Consider the following 20223-nt stretch of genomic DNA (forward strand, 5'->3'; position numbering starts at 1 on the left):
GCTGAGATTCGTCCACTAAATAAATAATAGATATAACCCATTAATGTCCAACTGCTGGGCAAGGGATCTCCTCCCGTAATGAAGGAGGGGTTAGGCCTCGAGTCCATCACGCTGGCCAATTGCGGGTTGGTGACTTTCGTCCACTTTACGGACATATTATTTAAAGTCGGGCCATGTCGCCCGGCTTCCTGTGCGACATTTGATCCCTAATGTACTCGATTTAAATGCATGTAGATTATTCAGGTTAACTCAGTTCCAAATGACTGGTATAATTATTTTCACATATAAATTAAGTGAATCAATTTAATGAGTCACCTCACACATCCTGTGCTAAGTAAATATGTTAGTTAAAATAATGATCTGTGATTTAGTAGCCAGTGTTGCCACATGTAGAATATGAGGGAGGTTTCATCACGGGACGGATGTCGACTATTTGTTACATTACTTTAATTGATATCATTAATAAAGATTGAAAACGTTTGGTAACATCAAAATGTCATATTGGTAACAAAGCAAAAAAACTTTTTTCTGTTATATTATGTACAGCATAGTTTATTGTTTATATAAATCGCTAGCTAACGAATTAATTGTCCAACTTCAAAATAATCCATTTGGTGACATTTCATGGGTAAAAACTTATTAAATGAGGGCCTTAAGTCTGTCCACTTATTACCCAAAAAAGGCCTGTATACATAAGTATGGTCGGGTCCAAATGTCGAATTACGAAGTTTTAATTATGACCAAAATCAGGTAAAGTCGTTGAAAATATTCAGAGAGTTCAGGAAATATTTTTTGAAGACATATTATGCATGTTTCAGTATACCTATAGGATTTAGAAAGACTAAATATTTCAGTGACTCTTATACTGTAACACTAAAGTGAATATAGCCCATACAAAATAAGGTTCAGAAATATATCGTAATTTTTGAAAAGTACACATTTTAGGTTACGCTAACGAATGTAATAATAATTACCACCTAATTATCAAAATATCTTACACCGTCATTAAAATCTATTAAGGTGTGTATTTATAAAGCGGCATGTTATAAAACAGCCATCATTAAGAATCTTACAAAATTACCGGTCGTTTATTTCTTCAATTACATGTATTACGTATAGATTGTAAATCAAAGCATTTGAGAAACCAGTGATCAAAGGCATAAATCTACTGATCAATAAAAGCTTGAAAACCTACTTGTGTTATGCGAATGTTTGTGAGAATGCATGCATGTTTGATTTCTATGATCGACTGGTCAACGCATAATTTAATACATTGCTCAAAATCAAAATAAACCCTGCTTATTCGTACTAAATAAAAGATTAAGTACATTTCACACATTACATACATTCGTATTAATATTAAAAATGTGAAAGTTTTCCAATAAGGTTGACTTACTTTTTCTGCAAAAACTCCTGAATGGAATTTAATAAATTGGTCGGACTTGAAGTTTATAGTTTGGACTTTTTACCCTTCCGTTATAACCGAAGAAGACCGTTTCCCAATAGTTGTACAGTAATCGATAAAATATTATATTTTTACTTTTTATTCCGGGAAGTAATACTTCTAGTAATAGTTCTTACAATATGTAAAAAACATATTGTAAGAAATTGCGAGCAGACCTTCTCATAATCCAAAGAGGCGTTTACAGTCCTATATTAATTACTCACTAATTAGTTGTCCACAAGTTACAATAGATGACGGATAAGCAATGACCTGGCCTAGTCGCGCGGCGATGCGTGGCTGATGCTATCACTCAACATACAGCCTTCAATCGTGGGGATTATACATTAATGGCAAGCTAAAATCGGTCTTACTATTAAAGTCTTCTTCTTATTATCGTATGGTTAGTGGTCAACTTAGTATCAAAGTTGTTCGCCGCCCGAAGGCCTTTGACTTGGCTTAACGACTGTTATCTTAATTGGTGCCCTCCGAAGCACGGGGACGCCCAATTCAAATACTACTATGCGGTCTGCGGAATGACCGCACCAAGGTTTGCTTAACCCAAAGATCGTTTACCGACTGGTGAGCACAACTGGCTTCTAAAGTATGTTTTGGCATAAAAAACGTTAAATATGCAACGAATATGATGAGAAGTCTCTCACAGAGAGATTAGGTTTGATTTTCGGGTCAACAGGTGACAAGATTGTCTCATTAGTCATGATAGTTAAAAGTGACACGCGTTGTTAAACTAGATCTATACAAATAATGTAACAGCAAGAATTAGAAATATATATAGTGCTATAAAATATGGTTTATATTGGCACCAGTTCTTGACCTTTATAAACCACATGTCAAAGCTCATTATCATGTAAAAGCAAATATCAATGTCAACTGTCAAAGTCAATAAATACACCTATAACAAAAAAAAACTTGTTCTTCAAAGCCCCCATACAAAAGTTAAGTAATTTTGCCAACGACCTTCAACTTATCACAAAAGTAATAATTCTTAAACAAACATTATTATAAAGATTACATCTGTATTGCAAGTTGATTGTGTAAGAGGCAATCAGCGATCGCGCTAATTAGCTGGTCGGACATCGGCGCCGGTCAAAGCTCACGAGTACTGCCGAGGATACACGACTATCGCCGAAGGCTGTACGCTGTTACAATGTCAGAAGTAAAGAAGGGTATCCACTGAGGGAATTACTACACAAATTAAGTGAAATATTATCACAATAGCTCGCCAGATTTTTTTTCTAAGTGTAGTCGGCAGCACTGCTTTTTGTGTTGTCTAGAATGTTTTGTGAAATTCTTTGTTTCTTCACTACCCACACTATTTTAAAAATAACAATTCTTGAAAAATTACAAATTCTCCTATGCTCAATTTGGCCAAGGTGTTGAATTATGGCCTAGTTAGACCTCACTCTCCTGAACATTTCACAACAATTAATCAAAGCTGACTCTTACGAATGTCCTAAAACGTCAGCTGAAGGAAACAAACACAGGGCTTTATAGTTTACTAGCTGACCCAGGCAACTTCGCTTGCGTCACATAAGAAAGAATGAGTCAAAAATTTCCCCATTGTTGTAACATTTTTTGAGGCTACTCCGCTCCTAGTAGTCGTAGCGTGATGTTATATAGCCTATAGCCTTCCTCGATAATTGGGCTATCTAACACTGAAAGATTTTTTCAAATCGGACCAGTGGTTCCTGAGATTAGCGCGTTCAAACAAACAAACAAACTCTTCAGCTTTATAATATTAGTATAGATTAGTATAGATATTAATTTACCTAAGAATCAAATCCAGGACTTTATTATAAAAAACTGGAGAAATAAACAACCGTAGTAGTGTACAGTGAGTAAAAACAAGCACAATGTGTACTGCGCGTAACATTCACTTGTTCAAATCAAACGAGTATTTAGTTAGTTTTGTTGTATGTCATTGGTGTCAAGATGTAGGTCGTAGTGATATCGCGGATTAGTGTAACTGCACTTGTAACTATCTTGTTGTGTAATCTCATATAGATTAAGGGCCAAGGATACTAGTGGACATTTAGTAATGTACTAGCTGACCCGTGCGGCTCCGCTCGCGTGAATTTCGTACTGTTGCTTATTCGTTTGAGCACGCGAATTGCGAAGCACTCCATACACCTACACATAAAAATGCTAAAAACCCTTTTGTCATCTAATGGTTATTTACGAAAGGGACCCGAAGGGCACACAATGTGACACACAGGCTCAGGCAGGCCCGATTTCCAGTGGTTACCTTCTTTTCCGCTCTCGTCTGTATCCGTACCAGTTTACAGTGTAAAATATAATACCTTATTATAGACAGACCATTGCTTACCCGTCTGGTTTCAGAATATTATTATAGGCGCAGACAGACCTATCTGCGCCGGAGCTCTTCACACGCGTAATAATGTATAGGTACTTGCGATGATACGTCCGAAACCGCGTAACCCGTAATTATTTTTTATATATCATCCGTTGTTTATTTTTTGAAACTTACCACATAGTCTGTTTCATAGCTATCCAATTTATTTCCTTAATGCAACCAATTAAATTTGGTTGTGTTACGAACTACAACGCCATCTGTTAGTTGCGGCGAACAACGACAACAAACGAAATTACTCGGTTTGCCATCTAGGATATCCCGACCGCACCGGACCCACGTAAACCAACATTTTTGTGTAATATATCATACAACATTTATGTTTGAAAATCTTATAAATGTATAGCCTGTTTCAAAGGTATTTTTTTTACAATAAAGCCATCAAAATAAATTAATTAGGAAAAACATGCTTTGTTGCGGACTATAACGCCATCTATTGGTTGGTGCAAACAACAGGTATCGATACGGCCGGCGCCGCGTTAACTATGCCAATGTTGTGAAATAGATTGCAACGCCATCTATGGTCTCTATAGGGAAACGCAGGTTCAAACGATTTCTACGTATTTTTTTCAATTTTCTAAAAATCTATGAAATTTTATGCTCTAAAAAGTATCCCAGAAGTTGCTCCACTACTTATTCTATGCATATACCAAATTTCAGTGCATTCTATCCGGTAGTTTTTACGTGATAGCGACACATACAGACGGAGGACAGACAGACAGACAGAAAAGAAAATTATAAATTGCAGATTTGGTATCAGTATCCGTTACTAAACACCCACCATTGGTTTTTTTTTAAATATATTCAATGTACAGAATTTACCTCTCTACAGATTTATTATAAGTATAGATATGTCTTTCTGTTATAAACTGACCTGCGCGAGTCCTCTCGTACGAAAAGTTTGATCGTCGTGTACAAGAACATAATTAATCCATAAGTGGTTGAAGTATTTTGACTGCTTAGGATTGGTAATATGTACTTAAAAATTGCAGTAATTAAATGTTTAATTCTGGATCTTAAACGTTACCTAAACCAGAGAAAACTTACGTTTTTGGCCAGTTTTTCAGCAGCGTTACTTTTTATAAAATTTCTAATTTCTTCTTAATTCTTCTGATAAATATCGAAGTATATAAGAATAGTATAAGTAATTTAGGTTTAAAGTAAAACATTCTTCATAGATAATTTAAATAATAAATGTATGAGTATGTAATAAAAGAGAAAATATTATTTTAAAAAACGCCGTACTTTTACTGATAAATATTTTTTTCTTTCAATTTTCAAATTCAGTACCATATTATAATTGTCATCTCTTTGTACTAGATGGCGTTGACGTGCGACTGTCCGATGACGCAGCCGGGCCCGACGCTGGCCTCCACGTGCGGTGGAGGCGCCTTCATGCTGTTCATGGGACTGCTCGAGGTGTTCCTCAGGAGTCAGTGTGATTTGGAAGACCCTTGTGGAAGAACACAAGTAAGAACATGTCGCAACTCCCCATAGTCATGGGTTCAAAATTTATGAAAAAAAAAACTCTCTCCTTTAAAAACATCAATCTTCTCTCAACGAAGAGCCACTAACATTTGATACAGTTTAACCCCAAACTTTTAAACTTCCTCGTCACATTACCTGATTGACCTTAGTGCGCTTAAATATATGTATTTACATTGATTTTTGTTTGAGGTCATTAGCTAATTGTCTCAAACGCTAATAATATTACTTTATGAAAGCTGAAATCTTTGCTTAAACTGAATTAAACTTGACCGTTGATAAACAGATAGGTTTCACAACTATTACTCCGGTCAATTTAGACATTTGACCCACGACAAATTCAGGGGAAGCTGAAAATTCTTAAAATTGTTTAAATTATAATTATACACATTGTCTTAAAAGTCCCAACCGATCCCATGTAAGGAAAAAAATTTAGCGGGGTAATAAGGTCCAAAAAATGAGTTTTTCGCGATTTTCTTGAAAACGGTAAGTTTTATCGCAAAATTACCCCAGACATAATTTGTAGATCAGGGAATTTCCTATAAAAAAGGTATCAATAATTTTTTCCCTAAAAGCCACCGCTTCTGAGATATAACGATGCAAAACCTCTGGAAAAGGATTATGTATTGAGAACCATTCCAAAAGTTTTCGTAAGCCTTTAGCATCTTTTTTTACTCGTGAATCACTTGCATCAACATGCTGCTCGGTCGTATCCATCCTAACATTAGCCAGATCTTCTAATTTTTCACAAACTGTATTCATTGCATGCATACTATAAACCCATTTACTTATGACACTCTGTTTTGTGCTTCTTCCTCGAGCAATACCTCCATCTGTCTTCATAGCTTTCATCATAGACTGCTCAATTACCATGTCCGTTGAAGTGCCACAGCTTAATTTGTCTGAACGTCTCACAGTGAAGAATCCTTCTGAAAATTTTTTATAGACTTCAGGATCTATGAAATTCTCTAATTGTAGCATATCCTGCAAGTATAGGTGTGCAGACTTAGCATACGGAAAATGTCCAGACGCGTGAAAGTAAGGAAGCATTTCTTTGACGCAGTTTAAATGAGCTTTCCAATCCCCCATACGTTCAGCTCTTAAAAACTCTTTAAGAATTGAAACCATATAAAAATATTGAATCCAAAGTTTCGCTGTTGGTCCTCGTTCCTCATAATCCTTAAGTTTTTGATTCAGTTTATTAAGTAAAGCTCCAGATATTTCATCATTTTCAATATCATTGTATGAAAAAATTTTATCTACTATATTTTCGATATTAATTATTAAATCAGCATCCATGATGTCATCGATTTCAACTTCTTTTAATATTATAATTGCTAAAGCAAGTTGAAGTAGTGTGTGAGTGTATTATGACGCTCGCAATTTTTTGCATCGTTATATCTCAGAAGCGGTGGCTTTTAGGGAAAAAATTATTGATACCTTTTTTATAGGAAATTCCCTGATCTACAAATTATGTCTGGGGTAATTTTGCGATAAAACTTACCGTTTTCAAGAAAATCGCGAAAAACTCATTTTTTGGACCTTATTACCCCGCTAAAATTTTTTCCTTACATGGGATCGGTTGGGACTTTTAAGACAATGTTTATAATTATAATTTAAACAATTTTAAGAATTTTCAGCTTCCCCTGAATTTGTCGTGGGTTTACTGATTTTTTGGTCTAATTTGACCGGACTATATACGCTCTTCAGGACTTTTACCTTCTAACTTTCCTCACGAGCTTTTTCTCACAACCATAACTGCATCATCTCCGTAAAGCAATTCTCAATCATATTGCATATTAAACATCAATCAAACAATCAAAGAATATCCAGTAATAAGGAAAGCAGTCGTGATGTTGTGTCGTGACAGTACAACGCCATCTAACGACCGGACTATGCAAACTCCAAGTAGTGAAGACAAGTCATCGTTGGAAAGTGAAAAACAGTTATTAAGTAATGTTCTAGATTTTTTTAATTGTGATTTTTACTAATTGAATTAGATAGTTCCTGCTGTCAATCAAGATGGTAAATGTTAATAAAAAAATAGTAATAATTACTTGCATTATTTAGTGCCTGCGTGTTTAAATAAAATTAATTGGTTTGGACGGCAGATGCAAAGGAGCACTACATACTTATACATATTGCACTCCCTATATGTTTTACTTTTAATAATTTATATATTTCATTTAATTAATAGTTAATGTTTACATTTGGTTTCATCAGACACACACATAATTCTAGGGCTAGTTTACATATAATGCTATCTACATCATTTATTAAACCAATAACCTTATTATATGCGAATTTTTGGAAGCTTGCCTGTTAGATTTAGAGTATCGGGATACTAAATTAATAAAAAAACAGCGGCATTTCATCACAACACTTATATAAACTATATTATTCTAGGACACCATTTCAATAATATCTAAAAGAAATAAATTTTAAACTCTAGGCTACCTATTCTATTATAACTATTATCCTATGAAATAGCAGCAATTATGTCAGACATTTTATTGTTAATAACATGTTATAACGTTATGATATCGGCTAGAGGTGAGTGTGTGTCGTTGTTATGAGGAAGTAATAGCGCCTTTGAAGAACAACTAATAACTGTTATAATTATTAGCTATTAGCTGTTACGAATGAAAGTTCAGTTTTATTGTTATTAACCTCGTTAGAATTGACTTCCGAATATTTAATTTATATTATTTTAGTATTTTAATTGTCTATATGATGATTTCCTGAAGATTTTAACAACGTGATTTATAGGTGACTTATAGCATAGTAATATAATTGACACGTCTTCTGTATTTCGTAATCAGTTAACAGTTAATTAGGATATTTAATTTTTTAACATGCAAATAAAGTATGAATGCTTAAATGTATAGTTCAATAATTTTACACGAACCTTAGGTATGAAAAAGTTTCGCCTAAAATTAGTAACACGTACGTTACTGCACGTAATTCAATTAATTCTAACTTTTTGTTAAACTTTTTTATAGACATAAAAAACTAGCCTAAGTGAAATATATTTTTTGGCTGCATACGTTAAATTCCCAAAAAAATCGCAAGTGGCAGACTGCTTAAAAAAAATATGTATTTAGTCGTACAAGTTAGAATAAATAAGTAACACTAATAAAAAAAGAGTTTTCGATATCAATCGAATCTGTGCAATAGACAATTTTGTACATAGTAGGACAGTTTTAATGAATAAAATTGACCGAAAATTAAAGTATTACTTAAACCAACTTCTGTACTTAGTAGAAAAAGTTTGTGAGAATTTTCTAATGAGGATAATATTCGGATTAACTGAGTTAGCCGCATGACCGCATATCTGACCACAGTCGAGAAACAGCTCTGACTACTATCGCGCTTGTGGTCAGTTTCAGCATCAGCAGAATTACACAATACGGACGTTTTATTACGATTTATTTATTTCCTTCTTTCGTTTTAACTTTAGTGTTAGGTTACGTTAAACCTTAACTACATTAACATATATGTTTTATTGCTTTCTTTCGGCTATCAACTGATTGGTGTTCTATGAAACGATAATGTTTGTTAAATTATAATGGAGCTTATCTTTAATAATAAAAGTGACAGTTCCACTACTGGGCAAGGGTCTCCTCTCGGAATGACCAAAGGGTAACCTTAAATTCATCACAAAGACAAGCAATGACTAAGTAGTTAAAATAACTCTTAGGCACGCAATATTTAATTTCGATGTCTCTATATAACAGTTAAATTAATTAACCTGTTTTTTTCCAGTTCCGTCGTCACATGGACTCGGTGTACGACTTCATCGTGATCGGAGGGGGGTCGGCGGGTTCCGTGGTGGCCGCCAGACTGTCTGAAGTACCCGAGTGGAGAGTACTGTTGTTAGAAGCAGGTGTGTAACAGTGTAAAGTATTTGTTTTCTATGCGATATGGAAAAACACGGAGGAAGGGAGTGGTAATCAGTCGAATTGCTAAAACAACTTTTTTCTACAAAGGTTTCTCAAGAAATATGTATTTGACCAACATCAAACTAGATTTTTTATGTGCTCTATAAGTGGAAATTAATGGTTGCAGGTTTCGATGAACCAACAGGAGCACAAGTTCCATCCATGTTTCTGAACTTCATAGGGTCCAGTATTGATTGGGGATACCAGACGGAATCAGAACCCGCTGCCTGTCTCGGAGAAAAGGATAGAAAGTGTTACTGGCCTAGAGGAAAGGTAAAACTGTTAGAAATACCAACGAAACAAAGAACTGTTCTTTAATCTGGACATAGCAATCGCCAACAAATTGTATCCGCTTGACTTGTTCAGGCAGTGTTTAGCTAAAACTAGAACTAGTTTTAGATCACATTACTATTTTTATACCCGTTATGTCACCATTTGACATCTCTTTCAAACAATATAATAAACTGTGGATCATCTAACCAAATACATAAACCTATTTATTTAACAAATCTTTCCCACACTGTTAAAGTCATAAAATCCTTCACGACCTTGCAGGTCCTAGGCGGTACCTCAGTAATGAACGGCATGATGTACATCCGCGGCTCCCGGCACGACTACGACGCGTGGGCGGCTGCCGGCAACGAGGGCTGGGCCTACGACGACGTGCTGCCCTACTTCCTCAAGTCTGAGGACAACAAGCAGCTGAAGGAGATGGATGAAGGGTACCATGCGACGGGAGGACCCCTCACTGTAGCACAGTTCCCTTACCACCCGCCACTTAGTTACGGGATTGTTAAGGCTGGGGAAGAATTAGGTAAGTTTTGAGAAGTTGAGATGAAAGTTTTGTGTTTTGATTGGGAATTTATTAGTAGGTTATTCTGTTTCAACAGCTAAAAGGATGGTACTCTTTTCATTACTAGTCTCATTTAAATGGGTGAACGACAGCAATATAGTCTGGTAGACTAAACCATGCGGCTCCAGACTAAACAATTACTATTTGAACAACCAATAAGGCTATTAATTAAAACTGTCGCACACTAAATTGTTTCACGTCTCTCGTCGCATACATTCGTTACTTACATGGGACCTTTGGTTACCCAATCATTAATAAAGTTGATCTTTCTTTTAAAATAACATAACCACCATTTACATCTTCAAACCTAATTTTCGCAGGCTACAAACAGCGTGATCTCAACGGCGCTCATCACACAGGCTTCGCAATAGCTCAGACGACAAACCGCAACGGCTCCCGTCTGTCAGTAGCGCGCGCCTTCCTCCGGCCAGCCAAGCACCGCGCCAACCTCCACGTGATGCTGAACGCGACCGTCTCCAGGATCCTCATCAATCAGACCACGAGGCAGGCGTATGCTGTCGAAGTGAGGAACAGCTATGGCGGCACTGAAACTATATTTGCTAATAATGAGATTATTTTGAGGTAAGCAATAGTACTTTTTCATAGGGATGTGTGGTGTGAAGATATTATATTCTTCATTCCGTTCAAGTTTTTATACGAAATGTGGTTTTAATAGCATCGTCATCCTAGCAGAGCCTACTTCATCACACAATTTCCATTGTCATTATTTTCATACTTAGCCTCAAAGAACGACCTAAGTTGCAATCAACGTATGCGCAAAAATATTTTCTGTCAAAATCTAAAAAGGCTCTGGATTCGAGTTGCCTGGATTGATTTGCTTGAGTTCACGTAAAAGTGCATTAGTACCACTTTCTCATTTAAATACTGTTTCACTATACTTCCACAGCGCCGGCGCAGTAGGCTCTCCCCAAATCCTCCAACTGAGCGGTGTGGGCGACCCTGAAGTATTAACTCGCGCGGGAGTGAAACTGGTGCACAAGCTGCCCGGCGTGGGACGCAACCTGCACAACCACGTGGCACACTTCCTCGGCTTCTCCGTCAGCGACAACAACACTGCGCCGCTCAACTGGGCCACTGCCATGGAGTACCTGCTGTTTAGAGATGGACTCATGTCTGGCACGGGTGAGTTAAACTAGACACTGCTTACTATATTCTAAAATCTTGGCATTTGTGCTGCTACCTCCTAGCTGCCCTGCCCTTTTATATGTATAAGGGTAAGTTTCTTTGAAACTCTTCTTCCTTAAAATTTATTTTAACTGTTGCACTTCGTATCCGTCGTAATGAGGAAGAAGTTAAGACCTTGGCCGTTGGAAACTTTGCATCTCCTCAAAAACGGTATTTTAGGAAAAGTCATCATTATTATTACAAGTTACTTCAAAAGTTGTGAAAAAATGGAAGTAAATATTCAGAAGGCTCATAATTTTTCACATCAGAACTGCAAAAGCCATAAATTCAGAAGGTTCATGATATTTCATACTTTTATTCTTGCACAATTTCCAGGTATATCTGAAGTGACAGCATTCATAAACACAAAGTACGCGAACCCCGAGGACGACGACCCCGACATCCAGCTGTTCTTTGGCGGCTTCCTGGCTGACTGCGCCAAGACCGGCATGGTGGGGGAGAGGCTCGACAACGGCTCCAGGACCATACAGATCATACCCACCGTGCTGCATCCCAAGAGCAGAGGCCGGCTGGAGATCAAGTCTGCTGATCCGCTGGACTATCCTAAGATATATGCCAAGTTAGTTTGAAGACCTTTGTTCTTTTGCATCTACTTGCTTCTATGGTGCAGTGGTAGTTAGTGCGACCGTTACGCAGAAGTTTCGGGTTTAATCATCAGCTGTTCAGTGCAAAAAAATATTTCCAAGAGACGTTGAGGTTATGATCGTGAGCCGTCGCCGATCGTATTGGTAAACCTTGCCACATTCGGACTGATGGAGTATTATGGATTTTTTGTTGGAATTTTGTATAGTATTCTCATTAATTAGCTTTAACAACTACGGCCAAATGTTAGTCAAGTCAAGGTGTCATCTTATTATGAATCAGCCATGAAGCCAATTACCTCGAGATGAAACTGTCTTACTAAAAACTTATCTCCCATCATTTCAGCTACCTAACTCACCCAGACGACGTGAAAACCTTGATCGAAGGCATTAAGTTCGCCATCAAGTTATCCGAGACGAAGGCACTCCGTCGTTTCGGCGTGAAGCTGGACAAGACGCCGGTGAAGGGCTGCGAGAACCTCAAGTTCGGATGCGACGCCTACTGGGAGTGTGCCGTGAGGATGCAGACTGGACCAGAGAACCATCAGGCTGGGTCCTGCAAGATGGGCCCTAGGGGAGACCCTACTGCTGTCGTTGACAATTTGTTGCAGGTATGTTTGTTATATTGGTATCTAATTCTGATTTATCTCCAGGTGTTGAAATGGCACGACATGACTTATTGCCAGTAATTGCTTGGTGGTTGAATAGTCGACCTCTCATGGAAACAATAAGTATTGATTTTACGAAACAAAGGAATAACAGTGTTTTGAGACATGATTGAGTCTCTATGTGTCAATATGTATTTAAGGTTGCATTCATATAACTAAAAACATATTTAATAGTCTCAGATTGACGCAGTTACGTCAACTAAACCAGTATTTATTTTATTGTTACGTAAATAGAACACAAGTAAATATAATCTTCTCCCCCATCAATTAATGATCTTTAACGGGTCTCAAACGCTAAAATGAAAAAATAAGGTGTACCTAAAGTTTTGATCGAATTGCATCGACCGTGGTCACAGGCCCATGTATCTTAAATTTTAATTTTCAATCGTGCTCAAGACCCGTTGCATACAACATTGCGTACAATATTATTCTCTCCCATCTCCTAATGCCGTTATTATTATATTTCCCCAGGTACAAGGTATAGACCGCCTACGTGTGGCGGACGCGAGCGTGATGCCGCGCGTGGTGTCGGGGAACACCAACGCGCCCGCCGTCATGATCGGGGAGAGGGCCGCCGACTTCGTCAAGCAGAGGTGGCTTTCGCATGCACAGGTAAATCAATCTTTTAAAAATACTTCAATTCAGTAAAACAGATTACTTTAAATCTGCCAGGAAAAGCCTACCTTGTAACGCCTTTTACATAGAATCTACCAGAAAAATTCTACTATGTGACGTCTACATCGTGAAATCTACCTGGAAAATTCTACCACGTGACGTTTTCATCATTAAATCTACTAGGAAAATTCTACCATGAGTCGTCTTCATGAATAAATCTACCAGGAAAATTCTACCATGAGACGTCTTCGTCATTAATTCTACCAGGAAAATTCTGCTATGAGACGGCTTACGGAACAATTATTTGTGCGATCCACAAATAATTGTTTCGAGTCTGGTTGTACTTTGTGTCCGTTGTTTGTATGTTTGAGAGTCCCCGCGACACAAGAGAAATTCTAGTGCGGGAGTGGTCTTTTTTTAAAGAAATTAGGAAAAATATAAGTATGTTTATCAGTTACTTGGTTACCATAGTACAAGCTCTGCTTAGTTTGGATTCCTAGTCCGAGATTTATAAAGTTGACGTGTTTCCACAGGTCCCATACCCGCTGACTCACGGCGGCATCTCCAACACGCTACAAGCGAGCGACACACAACAACCCTCGTGGCGGTGGGCCTGATGCACCCCCATACATCAGGGTGCTGTTCTCACCCCACATAATTAGCTCGTAAGCACTGCCACTAGATCGTAATACTGTACATACTGCCTTTTTATACTACAAATACTTCTGTCACAGGAAATATGAAACTTGATATTTAAACAAGCGTCCTAAATTATTTTTTTTTAGCCTCAACCCAAGATTTACTATGTAACGCAAATCAAGAACATTCACGCAAGAATCTGAATTGTGTAATTTTTCAGAGACACCATGCTTTTTTACTATTTTAAAACCATATCAATTTATAACTTATATTAATATTAAAAACATTGTTCAATAGTAAGAAAAGCAATCGTTGAATAAGCAACAATTTTACAACCTATCCTAAAATCTTTTTTCAACAACAACAGTTCAACTCTTAAGTTTATTGTTGTTGTCTTCTTTCTGTGACATATAAAGTATTAGTTATTCTCCAAACGCACTGCGTTACTGTACAAATTAGTATTTATTTGTATTTTAAACTCTTCTACAGATTGGTGTTAAGTTTACTTGCATACAAAATTATTGCACACAAACCGACAAACCATAGAATTATGGTCAAAAAATACGAGAATACATTAAGTGATAGTGCAAATGTTTTGTAAGCAAGCGTGTAATTTATAAACTACATTAGATTTAGGTATTTTTATGTAATAAATGTTTTTTATAAATAAAAATCTACATTTCCTTTGGAATGCCTTTCTTCGTCTTACCCTGAAATACCTGAGGTTTCTCTTCGCATTCAACTTATGACCATGGCCAGTGTAACCTGCGCCGTAACGTCGAGCATTTGAAAGTAAAAAGCAAGTTCACGCTAATTCCTGCACTCTATTTAACAAAAAGCAACGCTGGTGTTTTAAAGCTATGACAATAAATACATCAAATAAGTAACAGGTAATTTGATAAGTAAAACGTCAAAACTACATATAAAAGAAATTCTTTATTGCACAGGGATATTGAGAATACTTAACTGGATAACAATGACGTACACGAGCGCGTGTTCGTGTACGCGTACAAACCAGTGCTCGTTTAACACAAATATAATTATATATAGACAACATATTGTATGCGATTAAGCAACGGCAGTCGTATTGTTATCGTTGTTTTGAAAGCTAATGTTATGAAAGGCTTATTACAACAATGAGATGCGACTGTTAGTCACTAGACCAGGGGTTCCCAACCTTTTCTTAGTCCGGGACTATTTTTATTTTATTCTTGTTGGCAGGGACCACTATGTAAGAATATTAAAAATAATAATTATCATCCTGAAAATTTTAAATTTTAAGATGATTGGCGGACCATATTTTGACTTCCGAGGACCATTGGTGGTTCACGGACCACTGGTTGGGAACCATTGCACTAGATAGTCACATAAGTCGCAATACGTGATGATTTCTCTAATGTTGGATTAAGTATTGTCTTGTTGTAATAAGAAACATTTCTACGAATATGACCACTGACTATTATAAATTAGGGCAAATTTTAAAATTGTATAAATTTGCTGTTTTTTCTATAGAGGATAGTTTACTTATCACCTTTTTTAAATTAAAGAATACAATATCTGCGTTAAAATTAAACTTGTTAAGCAATTAATTGAACAAACAAATTGTATGCCACATGTGCTATAAGCTTGATATAAAAAAATGCTCCAAGTTGGGAATCAAACCCCCAACCCACACGCACAATAGAAACGGCGTGTTGACTACCTTAACCAATGCTCCAAGGTGTATTTCATGATCATATTCGTATAAACACATTAGCTAATAATAATATGTGAAGGGTGCAAGTGCTTTGGTATAGTATAGTACATAGATATGCGGTGAAATCGATGGCACGGCGTCGTATATTATGTATATATATGAAAATAATCGTTTACAATGTACACATGCCTTAATTATAACTCTCCCTGACACACACACTCATGTGTGTAAATACATACACTTATGTGTGTGCATAAACAATGTAGTGCGCGCGGTCTTATGATGAATGAGGATAACTTTATTGTTGAATAATGTAGCTTAATGCCCTCATTATAAGTTTCATAATCGTAGTCAAATATTAAGGTTTTATTATTTTTATAAATTATTATGATAAAGTTATTACATACAAGCTGAAAAATACGAAAAAAAATCTATTAATTTGTGAAATTCAAAACGTACAATAAACAAACGTGAAATAAGCAACAATTTATTAAAGTCGAATATTTATTTTAATTATTTGTTTCACCAAAAAAATAATCTTGTTATCCATTAAATATTCAATTAATAAATTTAACTAAAGTATACTACGAAAATGCCAGCTAACATCTCAAGAAATAACAATAAAATCTCCGAAAGCATAAACACAACAGTTAAAGACACGTTATAATAAAAATAACTGTTATTAAAATCATAACGTTACATAAAACTGTTGACCACGTCATCGTTATAACAAGACCGCGCGCACATAATATCAATGAATAATTACTTAAAACATACATCTAATACTTATACATCATATCTCACTAGAATTTTAAGCATTACGACATTGTGTCCTAAGCTGTACTAATTATAATATAAAAATAATAACAGCACCTTCAGGTTAGAGGCGTGAGGAAGTGCTACAGTGGCGACATCTATAACCTTTCATAATCAAGTAGTCAACTAGTTTTTAGACGTAATTTAATTTATATTGTATGAAATTAAGTGATTTGAATAAATGATTTATTATTATTTATAATAAATACTAACCCATTTATGTCCCACTGCTGGGCAAGGGTCTCCTCCCGTAATGAGGAAGGGGTTAGGCCTTGAGTCCATACGCTGGCCAAGTGCGGGTTGGGGACTGTTCATAGTACATCTATATTAAGATTTTATGCTATAGTTTTCCAATAAAATCAACCTGGCCTGTTATCTACACGGCTGTTAACAAAGCCACGAGCTCCAAATTTACAATTACTTTTATATAATGACCATACCAATAATTCGTTCGATAGTGTTATAGTTAAACACGTAACCCTTATTTGCGTGGGCAGTCGGGTAAAAAGACCAATAACTCCCACATTAAGAATTGCTTTCATATCGTAAGTACCTTATACAAACAATGGACACAAAGTACAACTAGACCGAAAAAACTATTTGTTGACAATATGCTCCGTGTGGGGATCGAACCACGACCTGTCAGCACAGTGGTAGTGTCCTGGCGACTACCTTAATCACTGCGCTAGCGAGGCCGTCTTAATAATAAAAGTAATTAGTGTAGCGCCATTAAAGTGCTTCCTCTCGCCTCTAATTTGAGTGCGCTCTAAGTGAGTGCGAACTCACAATTAGAACAAAGAACTAAAACCGCCGATAACACGTAATATTAATAGTAACATAGTTTCAGCACTAGAAGAATATATTATATTATTTACTATTATTTTGTTGTGTATTGTATTTGTGTATTGCAGCTGCATTTGTATTTGTATTAGAATAGTTGACCAACAAGACAATAACGAAAATTGCCGCAAATTAAGCTAAAATTTAAAAGCATTTTATTTTTGTCAACTACCCTATTTTTTCTTAGTAAACAATATTTTTCTTTTAGATAATAAGTATCCCTTTTATTATAATACACATATACAAAACGCAACAGAACGTCTATCGTATGTAATTATGTATTATATGTATAAATAGTAAAATATTCCGATGAGTAAAATATAGCACATCACGTAAATATACAATAACATCACATCAGTCTCGATTAATATTAAAACAACGCTACACCGAGCCATGACGAGCCACACCGAGTCATTCCGAGCGACTACGAAGCATTCTGAGCTTTTACAAGAGTCTCCAATCCACTCTGAGCGTTTCCAAACTATTTCAAGACTCGGAGCATTCCCGAGCGGCTTCCAGCGACACTACGAGCGATTCCAAGCCGTTCCGAGCGTCTCCGAGTGACTTGAAACTACTCACATCGACTCTGGGTGGCTATTGGCGACACAGAGACTTCGAGCGGCTTCAAGTGACTTGGAGAGGCTATTACCGGCTTGGAGTGGCTCCTAACGACTTGGAGTGACTCCAAACGGCTTAAAGTGACTCTAGGCGACTTACAGCGACTTGGAGTGACTCTGAACGGCTTCAAGTGCCTCTAAGCGTCGGCCGACACGTACATATTTGTTCGAATAACGTATATCATATCACTTTTAGATTTACATCGAGTTACAGCGCCATTTTATATAAGCAAACTATCTTTATGTAAAGATAATGATTTCTAATCAATAAGTCAACTATAGCAAAAATCATTAAATTAAACGACGCTGTACGGATCTCAATTATATTCAAAAATTAACACTCGGCGGTATTACGAATATATTTCACTGTTAACAGAAAATACCAATAAAAATATATAATTACTGGTCATATTTTAATACAAGTTTATTTATATTATCCCTTTACCGCCAAGCGTTCTTAAGTAAGGTTGACAACGAGTTAACATCTTCACTGAAACGCATAGCCCAAACATTATTATAATAGAAAAAATCGTCATTTTAACATCAAAAATATTCCTTAATGGACTTTATCTACGTCTGTCTACCCACCGTAAGAACAACGCATAATAATATTATTATGTACGCCTTCACGGTATAACTTGCAAAGAACTAATTCGGTTACTTTTGCATCGCAAAGTTTCAAAAAGATATATCGAACAATTTTTAAGTGATAACAAATTAATAGTTTAGATTCCCACACTGGTATATACTTATTACTGGGTTATATACGAACAATACAATTAATGGGTTATCATTTAATCAAGGCCATTCGTAATCAAGTAGCCTATTCCAAAAGGTATACGAAATTTATAGAATAACTCACGTTGCCAACCTTTCAACAACAAAACCGTCTTACAAAGAACTAACAATAGGAATGCATACACACAACAAAACAGACTTCATTAACAAATCAAATATAAATATTGCATAATTTATGAGTTCACCATTCATATTAACAAAATAATGTTGAATTTTGAGCGTATCCTCTCTATGGTCCCTCTATACGCCTCAGTCACACTCCGACCTTCAAACCTTGGACAAATGTCTTGTGTAGATACTCTAGTATCTGTGGATTGTTCACAAATAGTAATGGACCTTATTACCTATACGATAGAGCACATTTTCTTCAAGTCCGTGTCGTCCGGGTCGATGATATCTGGATCTTTGACTACGGGCTCCTTGCCGTCTATATCCGGCAGGTATGCGTCGTACCTAAAAGAGGAATAATACAGGAATGTTTATTTGTAAACCAACCACTTGCTAGAAAGCCTAGCATGAAAAGTAAGTAGTTGGCGGAAGTATCGAAAATCCAGGATTTAGAACATGAGTGACCCGCAAACTTATGTAGCTGATTGCGGCCTTTTTGGTATAGCTCCTTTATTAAAAGAAAAATACTGAATGACTAATTGCAATCTAGATTGACCTGTAAGTTTTCAGACTATAGTGTCATTATTAAAAAAAAAACTGTGAACTTCATCATGAAATTGTAGTAGTAAGATTTTGTTGCTGCCATATGAATATGTGCTGTATGGATATGCATTGATTTCGTAGACATACGACGATCCATTTAGTCCGCAGGTAGTCAATAGACTGAAAAGCATTTGTGTATTGCGCACGCATATATGTATGGCCGCACACATATTATACGTAGTGCGTAAATGTGTATGTGTGCTACTAGCGTTAGGTTTGCATGTATGTATTTCTGAGTGAGTGGGAACAGTGAGTATACACAATGGCTACCTTTACACACACACCCTATCGCACGTTTTTAACTACGTACAGGATTACGCACGGGAAAGACGGCGCGCGCTTCGAGAGCAATTTTCTTCGCGGGCTTGACGGATGAGCGCGGCGCGCGCTCTTTCCTTTCTCCTCGCACACTCTTTTACGCGCGATTGTTATTTCATGCGCGATAGAGTGTATGTGTGTGTTAGGGGGGCTATTGTGTATGTAGGGACAAGCAGGATGTTTGTACCTGAGTCCCTGTCGCTCGTAGAACAGCAGGTAGGCGGCGGCGGGGTCGATGGGCGGCGCGGGCCCCGGCGCCAGCTCGCGGCACGAGCTGTCGTTGTAGCACAGCCACGCGCCCGACGGGTTGCGCGCGTACGCCACGTAGTGCCCGCCGCTCAGCTGACCCGAGTGCGACTGGGGAGGAAAATATAACAATTAGAAGTTATAGATACCAAAAAAAATATGTTCAACTAGAGAAATGCTTAAAAGATAATACTTTTACAATTGCCGTGGCATGTATCCTAGCAGCTTTATAGGCCGGTTGTTTTTATTACGCTAAAGTACGTGTTGGAGCCTAAAAGTTGCAAATTGAAAAGCTGTTCTCGTCCAATAACAACACAGACAATAAAATTATCCTATCAGTTGCATGCCCGGGGCGAGCTG

At 36.9% G+C, this 20223-nt stretch overlaps 2 protein-coding genes across 7 annotated transcripts in view; one reads left to right on the top strand and one right to left on the bottom strand.

The window, feature by feature from the left end:
• Gld (Glucose dehydrogenase) overlaps positions 1-14512 on the top strand; it is a 40901-nt gene extending 26389 nt beyond the window's left edge. The window contains exons 2-11 of the mRNA XM_076127741.1: positions 5154-5303; positions 9084-9204; positions 9387-9532; positions 9815-10073; positions 10433-10694; positions 11020-11255; positions 11634-11877; positions 12246-12510; positions 13039-13179; positions 13716-14512. Of these exons, the coding sequence (XP_075983856.1) occupies positions 5154-5303; positions 9084-9204; positions 9387-9532; positions 9815-10073; positions 10433-10694; positions 11020-11255; positions 11634-11877; positions 12246-12510; positions 13039-13179; positions 13716-13799 (1908 nt within the window). The 3' untranslated portion in view covers positions 13800-14512. The remainder of the gene's footprint in view (positions 1-5153; positions 5304-9083; positions 9205-9386; positions 9533-9814; positions 10074-10432; positions 10695-11019; positions 11256-11633; positions 11878-12245; positions 12511-13038; positions 13180-13715) is intronic.
• A 226-nt stretch (positions 14513-14738) lies between these two features.
• Positions 14739-20223, bottom strand: part of Usp32 (Ubiquitin specific protease 32) — a 74669-nt gene continuing 69184 nt past the window's right edge. For all 6 annotated transcript variants that reach the window (XM_076127737.1, XM_076127736.1, XM_076127740.1 and 3 more), the window contains exons 28-29: positions 19805-19974; positions 14739-19041 (exon numbers count right to left, since the gene is read on the bottom strand). In XM_076127737.1, the coding sequence (XP_075983852.1) occupies positions 18933-19041; positions 19805-19974 (279 nt within the window). In that variant the 3' untranslated portion in view covers positions 14739-18932. The remainder of the gene's footprint in view (positions 19042-19804; positions 19975-20223) is intronic.

Source organism: Anticarsia gemmatalis, chromosome 20 (genome assembly GCF_050436995.1).
Source record: "Anticarsia gemmatalis isolate Benzon Research Colony breed Stoneville strain chromosome 20, ilAntGemm2 primary, whole genome shotgun sequence".
Taxonomy (NCBI): Eukaryota; Metazoa; Arthropoda; class Insecta; order Lepidoptera; family Erebidae; genus Anticarsia; species Anticarsia gemmatalis.